Source organism: Epargyreus clarus, unplaced genomic scaffold (genome assembly GCF_041222505.1).
Source record: "Epargyreus clarus isolate Ecla_fem2 unplaced genomic scaffold, WU_Ecla_fem_2.2 ptg000001l, whole genome shotgun sequence".
NCBI classification, from domain to species: Eukaryota; Metazoa; Arthropoda; class Insecta; order Lepidoptera; family Hesperiidae; genus Epargyreus; species Epargyreus clarus.
The window spans coordinates 4,957,280-4,979,753 of record NW_027332209.1 but is presented as its reverse complement, the minus strand read 5'-3'; the positions used below and the strand labels follow the sequence as shown (position 1 = coordinate 4,979,753).

At 34.2% G+C, this 22,474-nt stretch overlaps 1 protein-coding gene across 2 annotated transcripts in view; it reads left to right on the top strand.

The window, feature by feature from the left end:
- LOC140743556 (G-protein coupled receptor moody) overlaps positions 1-22,474 on the top strand; it is a 69,067-nt gene that overhangs the window by 32,183 nt on the left and 14,410 nt on the right. For both annotated transcript variants that reach the window (XM_073074933.1, XM_073074941.1), the window contains exons 2-3: positions 18,289-18,360; positions 19,701-19,841. In XM_073074933.1, the coding sequence (XP_072931034.1) occupies positions 18,299-18,360; positions 19,701-19,841 (203 nt within the window). In that variant the 5' untranslated portion in view covers positions 18,289-18,298. The remainder of the gene's footprint in view (positions 1-18,288; positions 18,361-19,700; positions 19,842-22,474) is intronic.

The following is a 22,474-nucleotide window of genomic DNA, read 5'->3' as shown; positions in this document are numbered from 1 at the left end:
GAGTCACTCACGTGCATAACTTGTAGCGAACTTGAAACCTTGTGGTTTCCAATTGTAGGCTGTGAGGCGATTGATTAGTGGCATCTATTAGTTGTTTTGTTTCAGTTACTTTCGCGTATTTAGTAGTGGGAGTAGTTACGTGAAAATTTTTACGTAATGACTCGGTAACTAACACTAAAGGATCAAGTCATATACATACATTTATACATTTTGCCTTAAAAAAGTTTATCTCTATTAATCATGATCTAACGGCATCACAGCTGATGAAGCGTGGAGCAATGTTTATGAATTATGAGCAAGTGCTCAAATTAAATTATGGCAATAAATTACCTAATCGCAAAAACTTCTGACTTCATTTGAGATATTAACGAATCTATACGCCTTATTATATACACAGCACTTTAGTGGCATTGTAAACAGTTTTTTTTGGCAAACGGCCATACAAAATTGCAATTCCTTATAACGAGACAGCCGGCATTCACACTTTGTCACCCAAAAGTAGAACTATTTTACTATAAAAATAGGTATGGCCTATCCAATGGAATCTTATTGGTCCTGCCATTACTACTTAAACAATTTGTATTTATTATTTTAACTGGGACAACTTTTTTTACTGTTCTACAACGGTGAGTAATACGGAACTTTTTGTTGAATCTCCATACAAATCTCATTACAACTATGAGTCATTATTATGATCTTATGTCTTATTTGTACAAAGTAGCTTATATTTTCTTAACACTAATAAAGTACCGCTAATAAGTAGTATAGATTACGTGATAGAAATAGCAAAGGGACATGTATACACCTGGCTAATGGCCAAGGGACACCTGTTCCACATGTACAAGGAATTCTAAATAGCGCAGGAGTCGATTTGTCTAACAGAGTTCTATCGTTAATCTATACTTCTATACTAATATTATAAAGAGGAAAACTTTGTTTGTTTGTTTGATTGTAATGAATAGGCTCAAAACTACTGGACTGATTTTAAAAATTCTTTCACCATTCGAAAGCTACATTATCCACGAGTAACATAGGCTATATTATATATGAAATATATTTGATAAATAGATTTTGAGGCGGTACAAAGCTTGCCGGGTCAGCTAGTGTGTTTATATACACAGAGGAGTTGATACGTATTTTTTATATATTGAAGTAGCAAGGAGTCCACTTGATAATAAATGTTTACTGCCACCCTACTGCCGACTAAGCTGGAATGCCTCGGAAAAATATGTTTCACACTGTTGTTTTAGGCAGAAATAGGTGTGACAATGGTGCCACTGGAGTCGAATCATTACGAGGACTACCATATTTCTAATAATAATAAGAATAAAACATAGTTAAGCAGGAAATATAGTCAGCACGAAAAGCAGATGAACAGAACGAGACTTCGAAAATGCATGTACACCGTAGGATGCATAAGTCACTTAACAACGATTACGACTGATTTCGGAAATCGAAATCTTTTCATCTTTTGGTGCTGACTGTACATTACATACTACGGATACTATAATAAAATTTAATATGAAATGAAACACGTGCTCTTAAACGTGTTATTTAAATAAACTGTATCAAACGTTGTCACCGGAGCGCTCTCCAAACCCAAATACTTGGGCTATTTTGGGTTTTTTCTTTGAACTGAAAAATTGCTACAGCGGCGATGTATCGTTCATTATCTCACTCGCTTTGATGTTATAAGTTGGCCGATGTTTTTTCTTATGCCTTTTTTTGATAAGACGTAGATTAATTTTTAAATACAAACTCTTTGTGGGATTTTACTATTAATATTTCTATTTTACGGGTTACTCTTATAAAAGGTAAACCTTTATTGTCCCACTGGGCACGAGTCTTCTGTCCCTAAAAGCTTAAATCATATTCTACCATGTTTACTAAATAAGGATTGGTAGACTCCAAACACCTCTTAGTACTATTTTTAAAGAAATCTCTGACGATATTTGTATTTACCTTTAAAGTATATCGTCATTAATTTGAAATCAGTGATGTGTGCCTATTTTTGTTACCACGGACATTTTTATTTATTTTTTACCAACTTTCCGAAGAGAAGTTTTCTATTCGACGCGTATATTTTTTTATACTACACTATGCCTTATAATTATTTTAACCTAATCATAGCCTCCATCTTTATAAAATCGAAAATATCATGTCTATAATAGGTAATAACAAAAAATAACAATGCAAACCTTTTACCGGCATTTTCTTTTCTCTGAGAAAATTTCTTGTAAACTGATAAAATTAGTCTTAATACTGAAAACGTCCATGAAGACAGCTCCATTAGCTTTCCAAGCTATTTGCCCCATGTACCTCAACCCTATTAGAACTTGAACATTATACCGGTTTATGGAGTTCCATCAGACCTTGAAAATTTGAAAATTTTGATGTAAAATCAGAAGCTTGTGCCGTAGGTTAACTAGTCGGTATATTATTATTAGCTATAACGATTCAGTAATGGATTAACGCAACTCCGAAGAGTTATTCGGAGATTTTATTGTAGTTTGTGCATTTTTACAGATTTATTAAATAAAATCAAAAATGTAACGTTAGTAACGCTCAAACAATAAATTGGTTGCCCAAGTAACAGCGGCTTAAGCAACTGCCCAACAACTACTAGTCTAAAGCGACAAGATTGTAGACATAACTATCGCTTACGTAACAACGGGCTTTCAACCTTAATCGGTAATCGGTAGGTAACAATTCATCATCAACCATTACTGTCCCACTGCTAGGCGCGGGTCTCCTCATACGAGTACGAGTAGAATGAGAGGGATTGACCATAGTCCACCGCGCTGGCCAAGTGCGCAACGGTAGTCTTCACATACCTTTGAAAACTTTTTTAAGACTTCTCAGGTATGCATGTTTCCTCGTGATGTTATCCTTCACCGTTTAAAATGATAATTAATATCTAATACGCACATAACTTTGAAAAATCAGATGTTCGTGACTGGGATTTGAACCTCGGAAACCTCGATCAAGAGGCCGAGTTTCTTAACCACTAATCAATGCTTTTTAGGTAACAATTACGTAACAATAAATTGACAATAACCTAACATTAAATTGGGGTGCTATCACAAAGTTTCTTGACCCTAAATCTGTTTACAATAACTTCGTCTAAGTGGCCGTTAAGTTATTAATCTTTTCAATTAACCCTCTTCACAATAAAGTTATAAAGTTTCGATAGCTGAAACATTAAAATAAATGCTTTAATTAACTTAAGTATGAATCGGTAGGCAAAAGGTTGACAGAGATAATTACGGTCTAGGCCTGTGAATTTTGGTAATCTTTATAAAGAAAAATAGTTTTAGTTTATAAAGAAAATTTATTTTAGTTTATTATCTAGAACTAGAGGTCATTGTACTAGGAAAGAGGTAGAAAATAAAACCTATTTCCTACCTCTTTCATGAGGGCGCCGTAGTCGAACCGCAAAGAGTTCTAAAGTCTTTTTTTTATAATATGGGAGTAGCAGACGAGCATGCAGTCCACCTGATGGTAAGTGGCTACTGCCGCCCATGGACATCTGTAATCAACCCCAGATAGGATTAGATAAACCCTACCTGAGGTCGGCCACAGATGCGCCGCTATCCGTGAGGACTAAGCTGGAACGCCTTGGAAAAGTATGTCTCCCTTACCACGTCCCTTACCACCAGTTTTAAGCGCTGCTGTGTTCCGTTTTGAAGGGCAAAACGGAACACAGCAGCGCTTAACACTGCTGTTATTAGGCAGAAATAGGTGTGGCGGTGGTGCCGCCGGAGTCGAACCAAAAATGGTTCTACCGCCTAACTTGGAATCCAATACTGTTAAATTTTGATTATATAACACATGACGTGCAATAATATATATGAATATTAAGTAAACTTCCAGTTCTTTTACTACTTCCATATAAAAATAGGAATTTACAACGGCCTGAAATTTTGTGTGATAGAAATGCGTGTAACGGAAATAAACACGAAAATTAATTTACATCGAATTCAAATTTCCAATTCCCAACGGAAGTCATAAAATTTTCCTTTCCAATAAATTAATTGAGTTCACTCATTGAGACTGTAAAATTTAGTCCCCCCGCTTCCGTGGCGGTCGTTACGTTTTATTGAAAAATCACGGCTATAGTACAATCTATGGGGTATTTGATTTGATTTCTTTATTGTTATGGGTTGGAAACAGCTGTCATTTTAGTGATAGAATTAATTTCAACTAGTGCAGCAGTTTGGGAACAGCTGTTATTTCATTTTAGAACTAGTTTCATGTAGTTCCCAAAAATAATTATTTTTGTCTAGGCTTACAGTTACAAATTGGCAAATACAATATTTTTGTTACATTATTAACGGATCGGATCCACATCTCCACTTACAAGATTCGACAAGAAACTTAGCAGGTCTATGTTTGCTACTTTCTTTGTTTCTTTCTTTCATATCATTGTTAATGTCTTTATAATGCTAACAGCATTCCGTCAGTTGACCTAGCGAGATAAGTCACAATTGTCCGAAGATTTTCCGACCATTAAAGAATGAGGATATCTGATTCTGTTCTATATCTTGGTGTTGTTTTAGGCTGTGGTAGTCGCGACAAAGATGATTCTAGTGCAGATTTAATCTAGTGTTAAGCATTCCTGTTTTTCTTCAAATGGTTAAAGGCAGACCGTTAGCACATCTGATTGGTATGGTTTTCACACAATCGTATTAAGTCTAGTGGAGGTCTAAATAGTACCCCGTATATTACAAGTGTCTGATCTTTACACAACATTAACAACAGTGCATGCATCTTTAGTTCTCTAATAAAATATACTAGACATTACAATGAATGAAAAAAATGTGAGCCGTCACGGGACGCCTGGCAGATGTGAAACATCGACATTATTTTGTAAAAGTAATATGCAGAAAAGAACATATTGTGATAGGAACTAAATATGTCATAATGATAAAATAAAATATTACGATTTTTTTTCCAGATAACGATGACTATTTATTGAATAAACATTATTTTCATTAAATACAAAAATTTACGAATTTATTTCAAATCGTGACTACTTAATTCGTTTAATCAGTGACTTCGGTAATAGTTATTGCGCATGGCGACGCGTCGCCACACCGTGCACACTGCTGCATATAGACTGTATATATATACCATCGTATATGCGCATGCGTCATCGGCATGCGTCGCCACGCCAGAAATCTGTTTTACGTGCGGCTATAGATGTTTCACATCAAAAACATTTAATTTCAATATCTCAAAAGCAATTAATAAAAGCTAAGATTACAGATAAGTTCAGTCTAGCTGACCTGACTTGCAATATTTTACAAGCATAAAAGCGCCGTCGAGCACTAAAAACGAATTCATTGAATAATAAATTCATTCATAAGATCGAATGAGTTAATTCAACAATTAATTGAACTTGAATTTTGTTAGCGCATGTTTATTTACGCTTGACATCAATTACATTAACAATTCAGAAAGACGATCAGCAATTTATATATTTCAGCCATAGATTAGTAAAGATTACTCACTCCTAACAAGAAAATGTACCCAGTTTTGAGAATTGAAGTAGTTGCGTAAAAAAGTTTTGTCACGTCTCCGTGCTAAAATGTCCCTAAAATATTTGAAATTATTATTATAAATTATTTATTTATTATGTAAATTACGCAGTGTTAATTTTTTATTCGTAAATTTTCTCTAAATATGTTTTTATTTGTCAAAAATTCAAAAAAAGAACTTACTATAATAAGCCGTTTGTGGCTTCATTCAATTTCAAGGCGGCGAAGTATCTTTACTAATCTATGATTTCAGCACACAAATATTATTATAGCACGTAAAAATATATATTTTTATTCTTGTCTTTATTTCGGCACACCTTTTAGATGGTTTTGTTTGGTCATTTATATTTATTTTAATTAAAAAATAATATTCGTATACAAGCATCCAGCGTGCAGCGTCCGGCACATATATGGATAAAGGAATGTTACGAGCGCGGGGGCTGACTACTGCACTTTAGCAGGGTCGCCATGTGAGGTGTGTATTAGGATATGTAATGAAACTCCGGAGTCTGTACCCTTACCAGGAGTTTTTACGTTTCGAGAAATATGACTGTTTTGGTATTTGTTTACGTATTTGCCCATACAAATCCAATCAGTGCCCCTAGCGGATCCTGTCAGAACTAGGGAACTAGAACTAGTAACTAAATCGTATGGGCCAATACGTGAACAAATACCAAAACAGTCATATTTGTCGAAACGTAAAAAGTCCTGGTAAGGGTACTGTTCTAATACTGTATGTTTATAAGGATTGACACTCATTATATACCTGACATTATAACATCTCTACATAAGTAATATTCGTATTATCAGTATATAATAGACTTGTAGAAATATTTGATCAATTTCCGAACTTTTACAATGCTGTTTTGTCCATGCAAGCCATGAGTAAAATTCGTAAAACTAGAGTATTATTATAAAAATACTAGCTGACCTGGCAAACGTTGTGTTGCCATATAATTAAAAAAATGGTCAAATTTGGTGAAAATCGGTAAAGCCGTTTCGGAGGAGAACGGTAACTAACTTGTGACACGAGAATTTTATGTATAAGATTTTATATATAAGATTATTTTTGTTACGTCCACAGTCTAGACGACTCCTTCGACATCTCACTTGCTGAAATCTGTCAAGCCGTTTGGTTGCAAAGCGCGCCAAAGCATGAGAGACGAACATACCGTCGAAATATCACCCTGCGCAGAACAAACGTAAACATTACCCTGGGTAATGAGACATACGTACGCTCGAAAAACTTTACCCTGCTCAAAACAAACGAAAACATTACCATGGGTAAAAAAGATTATAACACGATAACGTAACGTTACAAACGCGGTCGGTATCAACATTTATTACTTAAAAGGACACGAACCATTCGTGGGCGCTTCCTCTATTTAAGACAATGAGCTTTATCCACTTAACGTTTGTCGTGTTAAATTAGTTAATTGTCGGTGCATCGCTCTCCATCAGTCATATGAACGAATATTAACGGTCGTCTGAATGTGATTCAGACAATTGGGAACGTGGGCGACGTATTGTATGGAACTGTATGGAATTACATCAAAATATAACTTTATATTGGTATTAGTAAGTATGGATATTTGTCAATTCATATTCTTGTGTATTTTAATTAATACATATCCATTTTGTTAATGATTTTAAAGCTTTTTTCGAAGCATCTAGTTGTATACATCTCAATGCACATTTTAGTTCTCAATTCATTTTTTTGTTTTTTATTCCCTTCACTTCTTAACATTTCTAAATTGCTTTTGTGTATATAATCAGATGCCTGTACGTTTGTAAGTAGGTAAGTTACGCCACGAAGATCGAGAATGGTGGATTTTTTACAAATAGAAAAATATCTCTTCCCTTCATAAACGTTGAATTATATTTATCTAAGCTATTTCATGTTTCATACCCCTTCCTAAAAATATCGAATTTTACATAACAAGAAGCTTATATCATTATACAAAAGTTAAAATGTAGTCAAATGCGCTATTTGACAACATTTTAACTTTTGGATTTGGATGAATAAGGACGAAAAAAATTCACGTACAATATAGGTATTCATATGATTCAGTCAGATTGAATTGTTAATTGTTTATTCGTAATCCTTGTAATTTGATCGAGTCATCCAATTGGATTAATTTAGGAAATGTCAAAATAATTGACTCTACTCGGCCTCGAGATGAAATTTCTAAGAAATGTTAATAATTCTTTTTAGTTTTACTTTATACCTATTCATTTACGTTGAAATACAAAGTAAATAATGCAAACTTCGTTAAAAGTATTAAATTAGTTAAAATTGATCTTTCTAATAATTGTTAACAACAGTTGCTTTAACAATCTATTTATTTTACTTTTACGTATTTATTTATATTTAAATACAAAGTATATTATTTACATGTACCTACTACAAACATCGTAAACATAGCGTGAAATTAGTTAAAATTAATTTGAACTACACGGTTATTGTATGAAATATGGCAGTTGTCAAATGCTATAAATCAAGATGGAATTCCAAGCCATTACCTGTAATATTAAGCAAGATCATAATACTCGTATTATAAGTCAAATTTGGACATGCATTCCATTCAGTTCTAGATCACTGCAGCCCTTGGCATAATAAATCAAATACAGATACTAGACATTTGCAAATTTTAACCTTTGTAGTTATGTGTCGTTAAAGTTTAAATTGAAAATATTTTTTCTCTTACGATATACATACATGTTCACGAATAATCAATTTATTCTATATATTTTTTGCTTTTTTATTCTAAAACATCCAATCTTTTTCTATTAGAAATACAACTTTCGCGACAATAATGAGAAACAAATAACAACAACAATTTTTTTATGTATTTTAAGTACGAACTCTTACGAGTACGTTGTACTAAAATATGTCATGTTGATTATTTTGGCTAAACGTCGTAAAGATAATGTTTGAAATGCATTGTGCATTTTAAATAATTTTATTATTGCTATAACCAGTATAATATATAAAGGTCCTTTGAGCTTATATTTCATTTAGTCGCAAGCGAACCAAGGCACAAAGGGGGGAAAAATAATAGACTTACTCGTAGTTAGTTAGGTACATCAATTTTAGGACATCTAACATAGAATTGGCCTAAAACCGATGCCTAAAGCAGTCTTCCTAGAATTAAATCGTAAACGAATGCACTGACTAATCGCAGCCATTTAAAGAGTACCAACATAATAATATCATTACCACAATGATTATGTTCGGGTTTTACCAAATGTGGTTAAAATGTAATTGTTTTACCTTAAGGAAAATAAAGTAGAACATAATTTTAACCATTATTTAAATTTTTCATGTATGATTACTTCACGATAGGTCACCTACATATAAACGTAGAAGTGTGTAAAATACATTTTGAAATGTAATTTCATTTGTAGGTATAAAAGCGTTACATCTATCCTTCAGCGTCTATTAGTCATTGTACAACAACAGTCTTCTTCCAGAGTCTGACACACAATAGGTTCCGAATTCGATCCCCGGTCATACAAACGTCTAAATTATCAATTCTAATTTCTATTGTGAGTAATCGTCTTTGTATTTACTATTAGAGTGCGGGAGAATCCTAGGGTGCGGGTGTAAGAACAGTAAGCTATACAATTCCACATACATATAACTTATTTAATTAAGAATCCTTAATTATCCGATCGTATCTTGATATTGAACATACCGAAATACTCTATCTAGAGCTAAATGGGATACAGCTCATTGATCTCCATTACCTTCAATATTAGTCGCTAAACTTGGTTCCTCTAATTGGCCCTCCGATACCAGGTGACTACACCCTAAACGACCCCTTTGGAACATTGAAAAACTCCCTTAATTTCGGTCGCCATTTTCGCAATTGCTAAGAACAAAGAAATCCTTTATTGCTATTTCCAGGGTTCCGTACCTCAAAAGGGAAAAGGAACCGTCAGATCACTTTGTTGTCATCTGTCTATCGTTCTATCAAGATCCCTTTTCTCAGCAATCCGTTGAAATTTATATCAAATTTCCCTAGTCTTTGGTATAGTCTATAGTAGTTTTAGTTGTTCCGTGGTCTATAGTGTATTTCAAACGTTAAACGAACTATATTTGTAATACGCAATAGATACGACTGATTATGTTGCATATTTTGGCATATTTTAAGACTTTACAAGGGAATCTATAGTCAAAATCTATAGTATACTTTCCGTTAACTTAAAATTATAAGTAAAAAGAGATTGTGCAAATTTGTATGGTGTCATAACACCGTGCTGGCAGCACTAATGAATCTTAAGACAGGTCTTGGATCCTTAAAAATATGTTATTCCTGCCATTTGTGTAGAAATAATAAATATTTTTAACAAGAAGCAATTTCATGCAGCATATGTCATGGAAAAAATATGGAAACAGTAAATGAAACTACATTTACAAATACAAAAAAATCTACTATTGTATATATTAATATTAGGTATATGTAACAAACGGTGTCTAGGGTCGAACGGTTAACTTTATTTTATTTTACGGAACCCTTCGTGTGCGAGTCCGATTCGCACTTGGCCGTTGAAGCTATGGTTACTCAGACAGTTAGTTACTGGGCTCTAATTTTTTCGTTACTTGTTTGTTTTTAGTGAAAAGCGTTGGGATCAAAGAAATCATTGTGTTGGTATGAAATACCTATGAGGTTTAGTTTTATGAACCGTCTAGTACATATATTTTTCGTCCACGTAAATTAACTGTTAGACAACAGTAAAAAGAAATAGATTAAATTCATGATTAAAAATACGCTTTCTAAAACCACAGCCCCACACTAATATTCCCTGTGTCGTGGGTGCCTTAAACACACAAAAAGACAAATACACAAACACCCAGAGCCCGAATAGATCTCCTAATTCATCATTCAGATGATGGCTGGGTTTCGAATCCGGTGCGCGTCAGATCGGTATCCACTCCGCCAAGCGGGTTTTTTTGATTTATACAAAATATTATTACAGTGACTATCTTTCCAGTTTTAAGTCAAAATCATAATGATGTATGTTGAATGGTCACTGCCGCCCATAGACATGTGCAGCGCTATAAATAGGAGAGCAGCCCTCCATGCATTTGAACAGATGCGTTGACTTCTAAATACTAAGTTGGAACGCCTCATAATTCTATTTTACATTAAGTTTTCGTACACCAAACGTAATTTTGAAATACTTTCGAATTTTTACAATGCAAAGTTGAAAAATTCATAAAGTTTGAATATTCTTTCTGAAGAAGAACCGCAGCAAAGTACTTTATGAACTTAAATTTGCGCTTTTCACAAACATGCCCGATTTTCTCCATTGAAATCTGCCCTATAAAGGACAATACTCGAAGTTTTAAATGAGGGCAAAGTTTTCTTTGTATTGCCCACCGCATTTATGGGCTTTTCTTTATTGTGACGACACGACACCGACACGGCAACGACGTCGACGTCACATAATTCTACTTAATTGTACTGCACGGTGCGCTAGCCGGGCACGACACAGACTTGCCGTTGACGACGCCGACATGTCGACGGCAAGAAGCTCATGTCTTAAGTATATACACAACAATGTGTTCTGTACACATAGAAGCTTCCATGTGATGATACTAGTTGATGTACTTCATCTTTAGCTAAATAAATAAAGCAAAATTAGTTAATTAAAATTTATTTAAATGAATAGTAAAGACGAAACCACGCCATCTCGTGTCGGTGTCGATTAAAAGTTAAAACTGACAGTCCGTGTCGTGTTGTCGACGCTGTGCCGGGCCACGTCGTGTCGTCCAAATAAAGACGCACCCTATAACCCCCGTATTTTGTCCTATATTTAAATTGTGCCAATACTCTACGGTATTCTATTGTTTTTGCAACAATAAATTGTTTGTTCAACTGTTACCGTTTTAGAGGAAATTAGGTCGCTTACCTATTTATTTTGATTAATATTTTCATTTTTTACCTTACAAGTAAAAGGTTTCCTTCAATCAACTGACCTTAATGGCTTCAAAGGTACATTAAGAGTTTAATACATATTTTATTTTCCATTTCCTTTGATGCTTTTTGATTAAAGGCGTTTAATTTCCTTATTTTTAGAAGGAAAATCTTAAATTTCGCTGTGAATAATATTTGTTTCCTTATAATTAATTAGCTGTAATGATGGAAATTTATTAATCACAATCTTTAAGCCTCTCGAATTCCAATATTGAAAACAAACATTTCCTAGAAAAATGCCTGCCATAATCATTTTCTTAGTTAAGATCGAATTTAGAAAAGCAATTAATAAAATGTAATGTTATCCATCTCCTGTAATTTTTCCTTTACCTACCTTCAACATATTTTTGACGGATCCGTTTTCGAATTTGCTACAATTTAAAAATAGGTACCACTTCTTATACCAAATATATATTTTTTTGTACTTCGATTTTCGAGTGCTTTCAATAAACACGAGATATCACTTATAGTTCCAGCATTGGACGCTGTAGCGCTAAAATGGACCAATCCATCAAATAACAAAAGTTAGGGAGTGCAGTGCATAAATGTACGAACTATCAAGTAAAATAAGAATAATAACAAAAAAATATAAAATATAAAACTATAATTCTTAAAAATATACCTACTGCCAGATCCAAGACAAATCCAACGACGCCTCATAAGTTAAAATGTGTTAAACCTTTTAGTCTATAGGGCATTCCAAAGAATGAACATACATACATGAAAACATTATCTTATCTTGCACAGCAGTGTAAAAATACTCGTACATTCGAAACACCCTCAAGCAGGAAAGCAAAAAAATCATTCCATTGCAAAAATTTGTCATCCTAACAAAGAAAATAATTAAGCTGAACTGACCCTTTTCAAAGTAACATTTTATTATAGATAAATAAACTGCAATTATATAGCCCTTAAGTTCGAAGTTGTGGCGCTCAACGACACAGCCGCTAAGTGGTCTCAATTACTACTAACAAGCTGGCTTTAAATTAGCAGACCCGTATTTTTAACTCGACTTCGGCTTTTGCTGTTAATAAGCTTGTTCTAACACACACTTTTGTTATTTTATTGTATTGTTTATTACCCAATTAATATGTTTTGCAATGGAATATAACGTGAGTCCTCCAAGCGCGATACCCGATCGAGCCCAGCCCTGGGTGAGCACTTTTCGCTCCTCCCACACCATCTGGTGTTTACGACGGTATGCGACCACACTTACCGCCGTCCTTCCCGCGTTTGCTCGCTGGACGGTTCGAGCTCCCACTCTTGCCCTCTTTTAGTCGCCTCTTACGACAGGCAGGAGATACCGTAGCCCTATTCTAGTCCCGGGAGTACAGAGACAAAACATATAGTACCTGATGGTAAGTGGGTACCTACTGCCGCCTATGGAAATTCGTCATCACCCTCAGACAACGTAGGTCGGCCACAGATGCGTTGCTCCATGAAAACTACACCTCAGACATATGTACGATATGTCTTCCATACCACATCCTTTAAACAGGAACACAGCGGCGCTCAACAGTGAACACTGCTGTTGTAAATAGGCAGAGAAATATCTGGCGCTGGTGTACCCGGATTTTAACCACAAAGGGCTACCTTCAAAAGCTTTTCTTATATTCAATACCTATGTTTAAGCCCTGTCGGTTAATTGTAAGCTTCCCAAGAAGGAACTAATATTAATTAATAACCATGTTATTATACTTTATAGTAACATACATTAAGTATCTGTGTGGTGTAATTAGGATAACAACCAATATCCATAATAATCAATCAATCTGGCTTACCGAACACAAAAGACCTATTGTCTTCAAACATGTCGACCGGAAAATCTTAATTAGTTAACATATACGTAAATTATAGTCATAGTCTAGTGGTTTGAAGATCGGTAACCCAAGAAGCCGGAATCTAAGGTTCGATTCCTTGACACGTACTTCTGATTTTTACAATACTGCGGTTAATGATTTTAGAGCATGTATGTTTCATTTTCGGAACATTCTACAACGCAAACGGTTTGACGGATTTATCATGTTTAAGATCCCGTTAGATTTTTCTCAATTTTGCTACATACAACCTTTTGTTACATGGTAGTTATTTTTAAGCAGCTTGTTTTTTTTTGTAAAAATTCTAGCTCGAAAGAATTCGTCGCAAGGAAATGTAGCCTACACGCATGAATGTTAGAAAAATAAGTTTTCAAAGGCGGATGAAAGCTAGTAATCCGCTTGGTGAGTGGACTAAACCTAAATCCCTCTCACTTTGTGAGGGAACCCTTGTCCTGCAGTCTGAGCAGGATCCTATACTATTATATAATGATATTTACATACAAATACAAAAATAGATAATTATATAATTCAATGTTATAGCTATCTATCTTTCAATCTTTTTAAACTGTGTTATCTTTGTTTTTAATTTTAATCTATAGTTTCTTCCCCTTTTGTTTATTATTTGTTTATAATAATTATATTTCAAATTTACATTTGACTTTATGTATTAAGTAATCTTTAAACTATCATTTATTTGCACCCTACCTATTCTTTTAATTCATCCCCTCTTTAACTCCTCACCCTAAGGTTGCCTGGAAGAAATCGCTGTGTTAGCGATAAGGCTGCCTTTTGTATCGTCCTAAATTGTAAGGTTTTATTTTTGTGTATAGTAGATACACAAAAATAAAAATCGGGTACAATTAAGAATATTATTATTATCTATTAATAGGAAATCCCAAAGTTATGTTTGCATGGCAGCCAAGTTCGTGAAGTTCCGATAATCGTATTACAAGTATCCACACACCACAATCACCGTAAGTACTTATAACTTTGTTTGCGATCTTGTTCAATATTTAACTTATACTTAGCTAAGTAATCTATGGTTTCATGCCGTAGGCTTCTGGATATGTAATTAATCAAACTTTGTTTACGACATCGTGTTACAAGTTCCAATAGTTCGTATATATCATATTGATAATTCCGTTATGTCCGTTATTAATAATGAAACTATCCAATATTTTGCATGCCAAAATTTGTCATTGACAATTTCTTCATAATAAAAATGTATACTTGACATTTCATTATCAGTTTACATTTGATTTGTTGATAATTTGAATTAATAGCGGGCAGAGTATTAATAACGGGTGATAGACGACTATTACAACAAAACCAACTAATCCACAAATATCTGAAGAGAAATACTCAAAGGCAAAATTAAACCCGTTATCATCAATCTAAATATATATAACTCAAAGGTGACTGACTGACATAGTGATCTATCAACGCACAGCCCAAACCACTGGACCGATCGGGCTAAAATTTGCCATGCAGGTAGATGTTATGACGTAGGCATCCGCTAAGAAAGGATTTTGATCAATTCTACCCCCAAGGGGATAAAATAGGGAATGAAAATATTACTTCGCAACACGGGCGAAGCCGCGGGCAAAAGCTCGTATCACATACACTACGTCTCTGTTCTACTTTAAGCACTCGTTGATATAAGAAAGAGACGAAGTGAATAAAATTTAATAATACAAACAAATGCCTATCGTTTGTAAATAAAACTACCAAGTCGACATCGGATACAAACTGTGGCTCTGTTATAAGAAAACAGTTATCGGTATGCTAACCTACTTGTAATATCGATTAACTGTTTTCAAATAAAACTACAAACGACAATGCCTAGTTTCAAATGTCCGAATACATGTTTCCACAAGTTACATATATTTTGCTATACCCCGATCAACATTACTTTTACTAGACAACTAAGAAATCAGAACTAATACAATACAAGTTACATGTAATTACTTAGCTAACTAAGTTTACTTTACTATTGTTGAGTGATCAAACGTACGTAACAAAACAATTAATATACACTTATTACATTCTTTCATTTGAGATTTATCTTTTACTTGGAAACTGTGGTATTTTTTTACATATTTGATAATATTCGAGAATCGTAGAATTAGTAAGATTTGAAAGGGGTGGTATCAACGACACACCTTTGATTTGATTTGAATGGGTGGGAACCATTTACCATCAGATTAATCGTGTGCTCATTTGCTACTTCAGCCTTATAAAAAAGTAAGTTTGAACCCATCGTGGTTAGTCTCCGGAGATATCATCGTTTATCTATCTCTTAGCAACTTGGCTCCTTTCAGCAAAACATTATGCGCTTCATTTTAAACCACGTAAAGGACGCGGAAGGAATTCGTCAAGCGGATACCTATATTGTGGCGGAGTCAATTATTTTGGACTACAAAAAATATTTCGTACCATACCATAATGTAATTTGGAAGCATTTTTTGTGATTACAATACTCATTCGAACGTAACGTGGGTTCTGTGTGGGTTCACGCTCGGCTGCGCAGCGCAGGAGCGGCATGACCTCATGGTAAGGTGCGTCACTCATTTTAGGAATCATGGTATAAATACAGTCGATTCAATTGGTCATTTTTGTAACTCTTGATTGGCCAATGATGCTATTCATGTAAATCAAAATTAGTTCTATGCTGTGCAATGAAAAATATTTTGGGTTCGGCTACATCACATGCCGTAGTCAGATAAATATGTCTTTAGTTAGATAATTTTCGTTATTATTAGACTTTTAATAGTCAATGGCCTCTGGCACGATATCTTAAGACAGATGGATAATTCACATGACCCATAATTCTTACGCGTAATACTCCAAAAATACTGTCAACACATTAAGTCAGTAGTGGGACGTCATACCCTCCGGGTCTCTCATATGCTAAGGCAATGCTAATATAAGGGCGGTGGGCATGGAATTTCGGGTCTCGAGGATACCCTCTTTGCCCGGGCAGATTCTCAGGTGGTGAATACCCCCCGGATTCTTGATATTTATTCATAATAATATAATGTTATTTAAAACATAATAGAATAATGAACAAATATTAAAAATATCTATCATCTCCCTGTTGAGGGGGTGATTCGGTACTTATTGCGTCGTCATACCGAGCGGACGATCGGCCTCCTGATGGTCGGAGGTCGCCAGTCCAGGGAGTTCCCGCGGGAGCGGGCGCCCCCCAGGTGGTCGATCGTGTAGGGGCGCGAACCCCTTTAAATGGGAGTATGGTCCGGCCTCCGCCACATTAAGAAAATATACGCAAGAGTAGGTAAAGTCTATCGCCTCCATTCACATGACACGCCAGCCACACGAGCGAATCGTATAAGCCATGGGAACCAGCCAACCATTTAATGGAAAATAAGCGAAACCACACAAAAAACATGTTTATTTTCCGGTCTTTGACTAATTTATCACGCTAAACACTTTCACCGAACAGGAAATGCCGTAATAACTTACGATACGATTGCTCATAAGAATATTTGCATACAAAACACGCGAGTATGCGTGGAGGCGAGTTTAACGCTTCATTTCATTTTATAAATCTTCACACGCAAATATATAAATAGACTAGTAATAAAGCAATATTTACATATAAGAACTTAAAACCATAGGTGATCTTATTTCTAAGTTACCAATTATTTCTAGAGTTGAAACTTAGATTTTACATCTTTCTAACTTTAGTTCAAAGACAAAAAGATCGATATAACTTAAACAAAGACAATAATTACATCTCAAAATCGAAATGGTTTTAATAAAATAGACGTAATTTTCTATTAGAGACGTCAAAGAATTCCTTGTGCGCGGTTTCAAGTTTTCCCCGCAAACTCTAGATTTTTGAAGAACTAACCTAAAAATTAAAAAGTTATCGCTAATTAAATAATATGTTTGTTTTGAAACCGTTTCGTAATTTATAATAATTGCCTATAAGCAATTACTTAATATAAACCAAAATCCCATCCAAATAGATTCTGTAGTTTCTTAAAAAATCGCGGACATTCATATACATATACATACACAGTAGTCGAATAAAGAACCTTCTTTTTAAAGTTGGTTAATAAAAAGTTTAGTTACTAAGTTAAGTGTAGTTCTTTCTAAGGCTGGACAGTTTCGAGATAAATGCATACATATTTTTTGCAATTACATAATAACAGTCTAAAGACGTCCAAGAAACAAAAGACTAATCCGTGACATCCTTGCCGCATGAGTCACTAAACCGACATGTCCCATTCCCAATTGTAGAGGTTACGGTAAATTGTTCCGGTAACCTCTGTGACGTAATGCTTATTCTTCTGTTTATTAGCTTGACGAACCGCGTGGTACAGCGTTCGGCATACTGATCTGAGATGTACGGTTCCAGGTTTGATCTCCGGCCAGACAGTATAAATAATTTGGCTGTAATTGGCAATAATTATCTTTAAAGTTCATACAAATGTTATGAACATTTAACATAAATAGTATGTACTCTATATTCTAAGTGAATTTTTGTAGAAACATTGATAGTCTAGTTGTTTTTACGCGGCCTCTCAAGGAGGTCTGAGGTTCGATACCCAGGCACATATCGCAATTTTTTCAAAAATGTTGTGCGAACTAGAAATGAATTGTCACTTGATTTAACAATAAAGTAAATCTTCGCAAAACAACCAAAAATAAAAGCTATTCAAAAAGTCTCGAAGATTTTCGAAGTCTACGACCCGCACTTGGTCAGCGTAGCAGACTATGGCCTAAGCCTCTTTTAGTCTAAAAGGAAAACTGCACTACAGTGTAACAGTAACATTTCAATGTTTTACTTTTTAATTACAAAAGTAAACTGTACCCTACGTGTACCATACGTAAACAAATACCAAACCAGTCATATTTATCGAAACGTAAAAACTCCTGGTAAGGGTACTGGTTTATTGATCTTGCACTCCCTTGTTTCAGATATCGGAAAATGGCGAGCGACAACGGTACCGATGAAATCACATCAAGTGTCCGCCCCAGTGAATTGTCAATGTAAGTGTTTTATACGTGGAAATTATTCCGAAACGTTTTCCTAAAAAAAAAACAATTATGAAAATTACAATAAGGTTACATGCACCACATAAGAAACCTAAAACCTTACATAAACGACGAGCTAAACAAAAAAAGAGCTTAAGTATGAAATTGAAAAGGTGGTTTTAAGTACGAGTATGTCCTATTCACTATGCCATGCCTATGGGCGGGTTTTTCATTAAAAAGCAATAATCATTGAAATCAGTAGAGGGTCAACAAAGAGATCGCGTAAAATAAAAAGCAGTCGAATTGAGAACCTCCTCCTTTTTTAAGTTCATTTAAAAATAATAGAATTGGACCAACAAAAAGACTAACGAACCATACAGCTTTAACCATTCAAATTAATTCAATAATAAAGGAAATAAAAGGGATTTTTGCTTCCCTGAAATCATTGTCAGTCACACATGAAAGCCCATTGAAACCAAACAAACAAACGAGAGAGAATTTTCTTAGAAAATCATCACCACATTCATCTTAATATAAATTTATTCCCGTGTACAAAGCTGAAATGTATTGTACAAGGTTTTGGTTGACGAACTTTGCGCTCCAATTAATTCTACATCTGCCACAAGGGTTCCTGGTCATTGTGAGTACGGTATTATGTTGTTTTAAAACGGTATTGAAACTGGAGCTCTCGAACCTGAATACTGTCCTGGACAAAAGGTATCCGGTACGGACCGGGCTTGGACCGGACGTCTGCTTAGAAACGCGTGGGAAGAAATTTCTCTACAGATTTTCGTTTGAATTATAGTACACTTCGTTACTGCTGCTCTAAGGTTACCCCTAAAAGTTAGTGTTCTAGTTTTACTGTCCTGGACAAAAGATATTTGGCATACAGACAGGATGGACCCATCGCTTGTATATCTTTCAAGATTACTTTGGAATTACAGTGCACCTACCGTTACTGTTGTTATACATTTCGTCTAAAAGTAAATTTCTTTGAAAGTACCTACCTCGTTTCTGATGCTATAAAATTCTTCACAAAAAGTACTTAGCATAACATAATAAGGAACAGAACATTATTCATTATTAACTTTGCCAGCATTACAACTTAGTTTAGATCTCCAAATTAAAGTTTTACAGAACGTAAATCGCCTTTGATCAGTTTCAAATAGGTATCTTGTTTTGTTTGTTTGTGCTATGATACAATAATGGATTAGATTGTGACCAAACTAATCCATTATTTTATCTTTACTGTACTTCTAAACACAGAAGTTTTGCTGTCATGAAATGATATCAGATCAATTTAATTCAAGATCTTCTATTTCTTCCAAGCTCTCTAATATTATATTCTTCCACAGGTTTTCACCTAGTCTACTGACCTTCGCAGCGATAGTCACTGGCTTCATAATGGTCATAGGCCTCTTCGGCAACCTCCTTACCGTGGTTGCTCTCCTCAAGTGCCCTAAAGTCAGGAACGTTGCTGCAGCATTCATCATTAGGTGAGCGGTATTTTCCTTGAATTAATTTGCTAAGTATAAGAATACGTAAGCAGTTTTGAAGGGTGATTTTGAAGCTATAATAAATAATGATAACAGGTTTATTGCTGAAAGATAAAAAAATATCTGGCCAAATAAATTTTAAAATTATATTCATGACTGTAATAGGTTTCCCAGTTATAATAAATACACCAACTTTTAACAAAATCCCAATGGTAAAAGTTTTATTTGACCAATGTGATTGATTTTCGATCTCTCATCACTGTAATATGTTTCTCATTAAGCATAAAGGTTTATATAGTACTTATTTAAACGATAGCAAATTTAAAACAAAATGCCCACATGAAAGGATTTCACTCGAGAACCAATAAAGTTATCCATATAAATTTTACGCTAGGCAGATTAAGTAAATTGTAGACCAACTCGCACAGGTGTGCATGGTTTCATTTATTTTTGACGTTATTTGAATGACTATTAAAATATTTTCTATCCAACGTTATGAAGTAATATAAATAATTTATCCCTTATTATATTTATGTTCTTATCATTGACTAGCTGACCCGGCAAATTGTGTACCGCCTCAAAATTAAATATAAAATATAGCCTATGTTACTCGTGGATAATGTAGATTTCGAATGGTGAAAGAATTTTTAAAATCGGTTCAGTAGTTTTTGAGCCTATTCATTACAATCAAACAAACAAACAAAGTTTACCTCTTTATAATATTACTATAGAAGTATAGATGACCTCATATGTATTTGTGGACTTTATATGACGAACAATAAAATTAGCGTTCGGATTGTATCATTCGAAAAGTTATCAAACAGTTGCTATAACAGACAATATCTTCAAATACAAACAATTCAACAGTGACTATTCAACTTACATCCCACACAACAAATTCCCGATCCAATCACGTAGAATAAGCTGAATAGACGTAGGCAGTCGTCATTGAGTTCGCGCTTTGACTAATTTATTCATTACATCTCAATGCACTGCAATGTAGCACGCACATGTTACTGTGCTGATGGCTTGGATATTATGTACATATTTATTTACACATTTGTATGCTATTATACAATATACTGGATTGCCAGTACTAGATTGGTAGTTTGAGTATTAATTTCGCACTAAGGTAGGTATAATGTTACCAACCGTCGTGAACATCAGATGGTGTGGGAGGACTCCGGTTGCGTTCCGTCGGAGATCCCGGAGTTCTCCAACAAGCGTTGAGGACGGCCACCGGGGGGGGTTTTAGTGCGGTAAAAATCCCACATAACGCGGCGTCGCTCCCACGTCGTCGGGTACCCTTTGAAGGTTTCCTCCTCGTTAAGAAAAAAAAACTAATCAATAGGTATAATGTTACCAACTATTAATATTAATAATACTACGTAACCGAATTCGACATGAAAATCTTTTTAGAAAAAAAAAAAAACATGTTTTTTTAACTTGTCCATGACCATTTTTGTCCATGTATTTTGACCATATCATTTAACTAGCTTTTCATATAAGTTATTATGTTTTAACTCTCTAATAATCTCAATGAAATCGTTTTAAATATATAACAATACTTAACTTTTTCATATTTCTGCCTTATAACAACAGTGATTTTTTTAATAACGTTTCTTTTTCTTTTTGTGTTTTTATTTCTACGTGTGTTCTACTTTGAAAGTAATAACGCAGAGACACTTACACTACTTTCCTGCGTTACTTGCATAAAGCACTATATTTTACAACGTGAACGTGTAAAACTGTATGCAATTTAATTTAAAATTACGATGTTTCACTTTATTGTGAAAGTTTGATTAGATTTCAAATAGAAGACATAAAGTTAACAACCTTTGAAAATTATGTTTGGCAATAAACAAACACCGTTTATATTAAGTTTATGTTACATTGTCTATTTCTAGTTTCATTTTATGAGTTATTATGTTTAATTAAAATATTATTCTAACATTAAAAGTACTTAAGATATATTTAATCAAAGTTGTAAAATAAACATTTATTTATGTACCTGACTTACGGTCTATATGATAACTCGTAACCTTAGTAATACATATATAAATAAACAGTTTGTACAGATATGCTAATTCAATCGACAAAATTTATAATTTCATTTATTACGAGCTTTTGCCCGCAGCTTCGCTCGCGTTACGAAGTAATATTTTCATCCCCTATTTTATCCCCTTGGGGGTAGAATTGATCAAAATACTTTCTAAGCAGATGCCTACGTCATAAAATCTACCTGCATGCCAAATTTCAGCCCGATCCGTCAATTGGTTTGGTCTGTACGTTGATAGATCACTACGTCAGTCAGTCACCTTTGAGTTATATATATTTAGATTGCAAATAATTATTTTACGGCTTAATTAGCACGTAGATTATCTGAATATGAAACAAAAGCAAATAAAAATATGTACCTACATTAAAAGGCAAATTGTAAACGATTTTATGAACATTTGTATATAAGATAATTTGTTTATGAATGCTAAGAAAATATTTTTCATTCGACAATAATACCTAATTTTTTCCAATTTTAATTAACTAATTAATGCGCGCAAAGTAAACCCATCACCTTAATTTCTATGCAATAGTAAGAGAAACTTCTAAAATATAGATATTTCTTGTAGGATGTT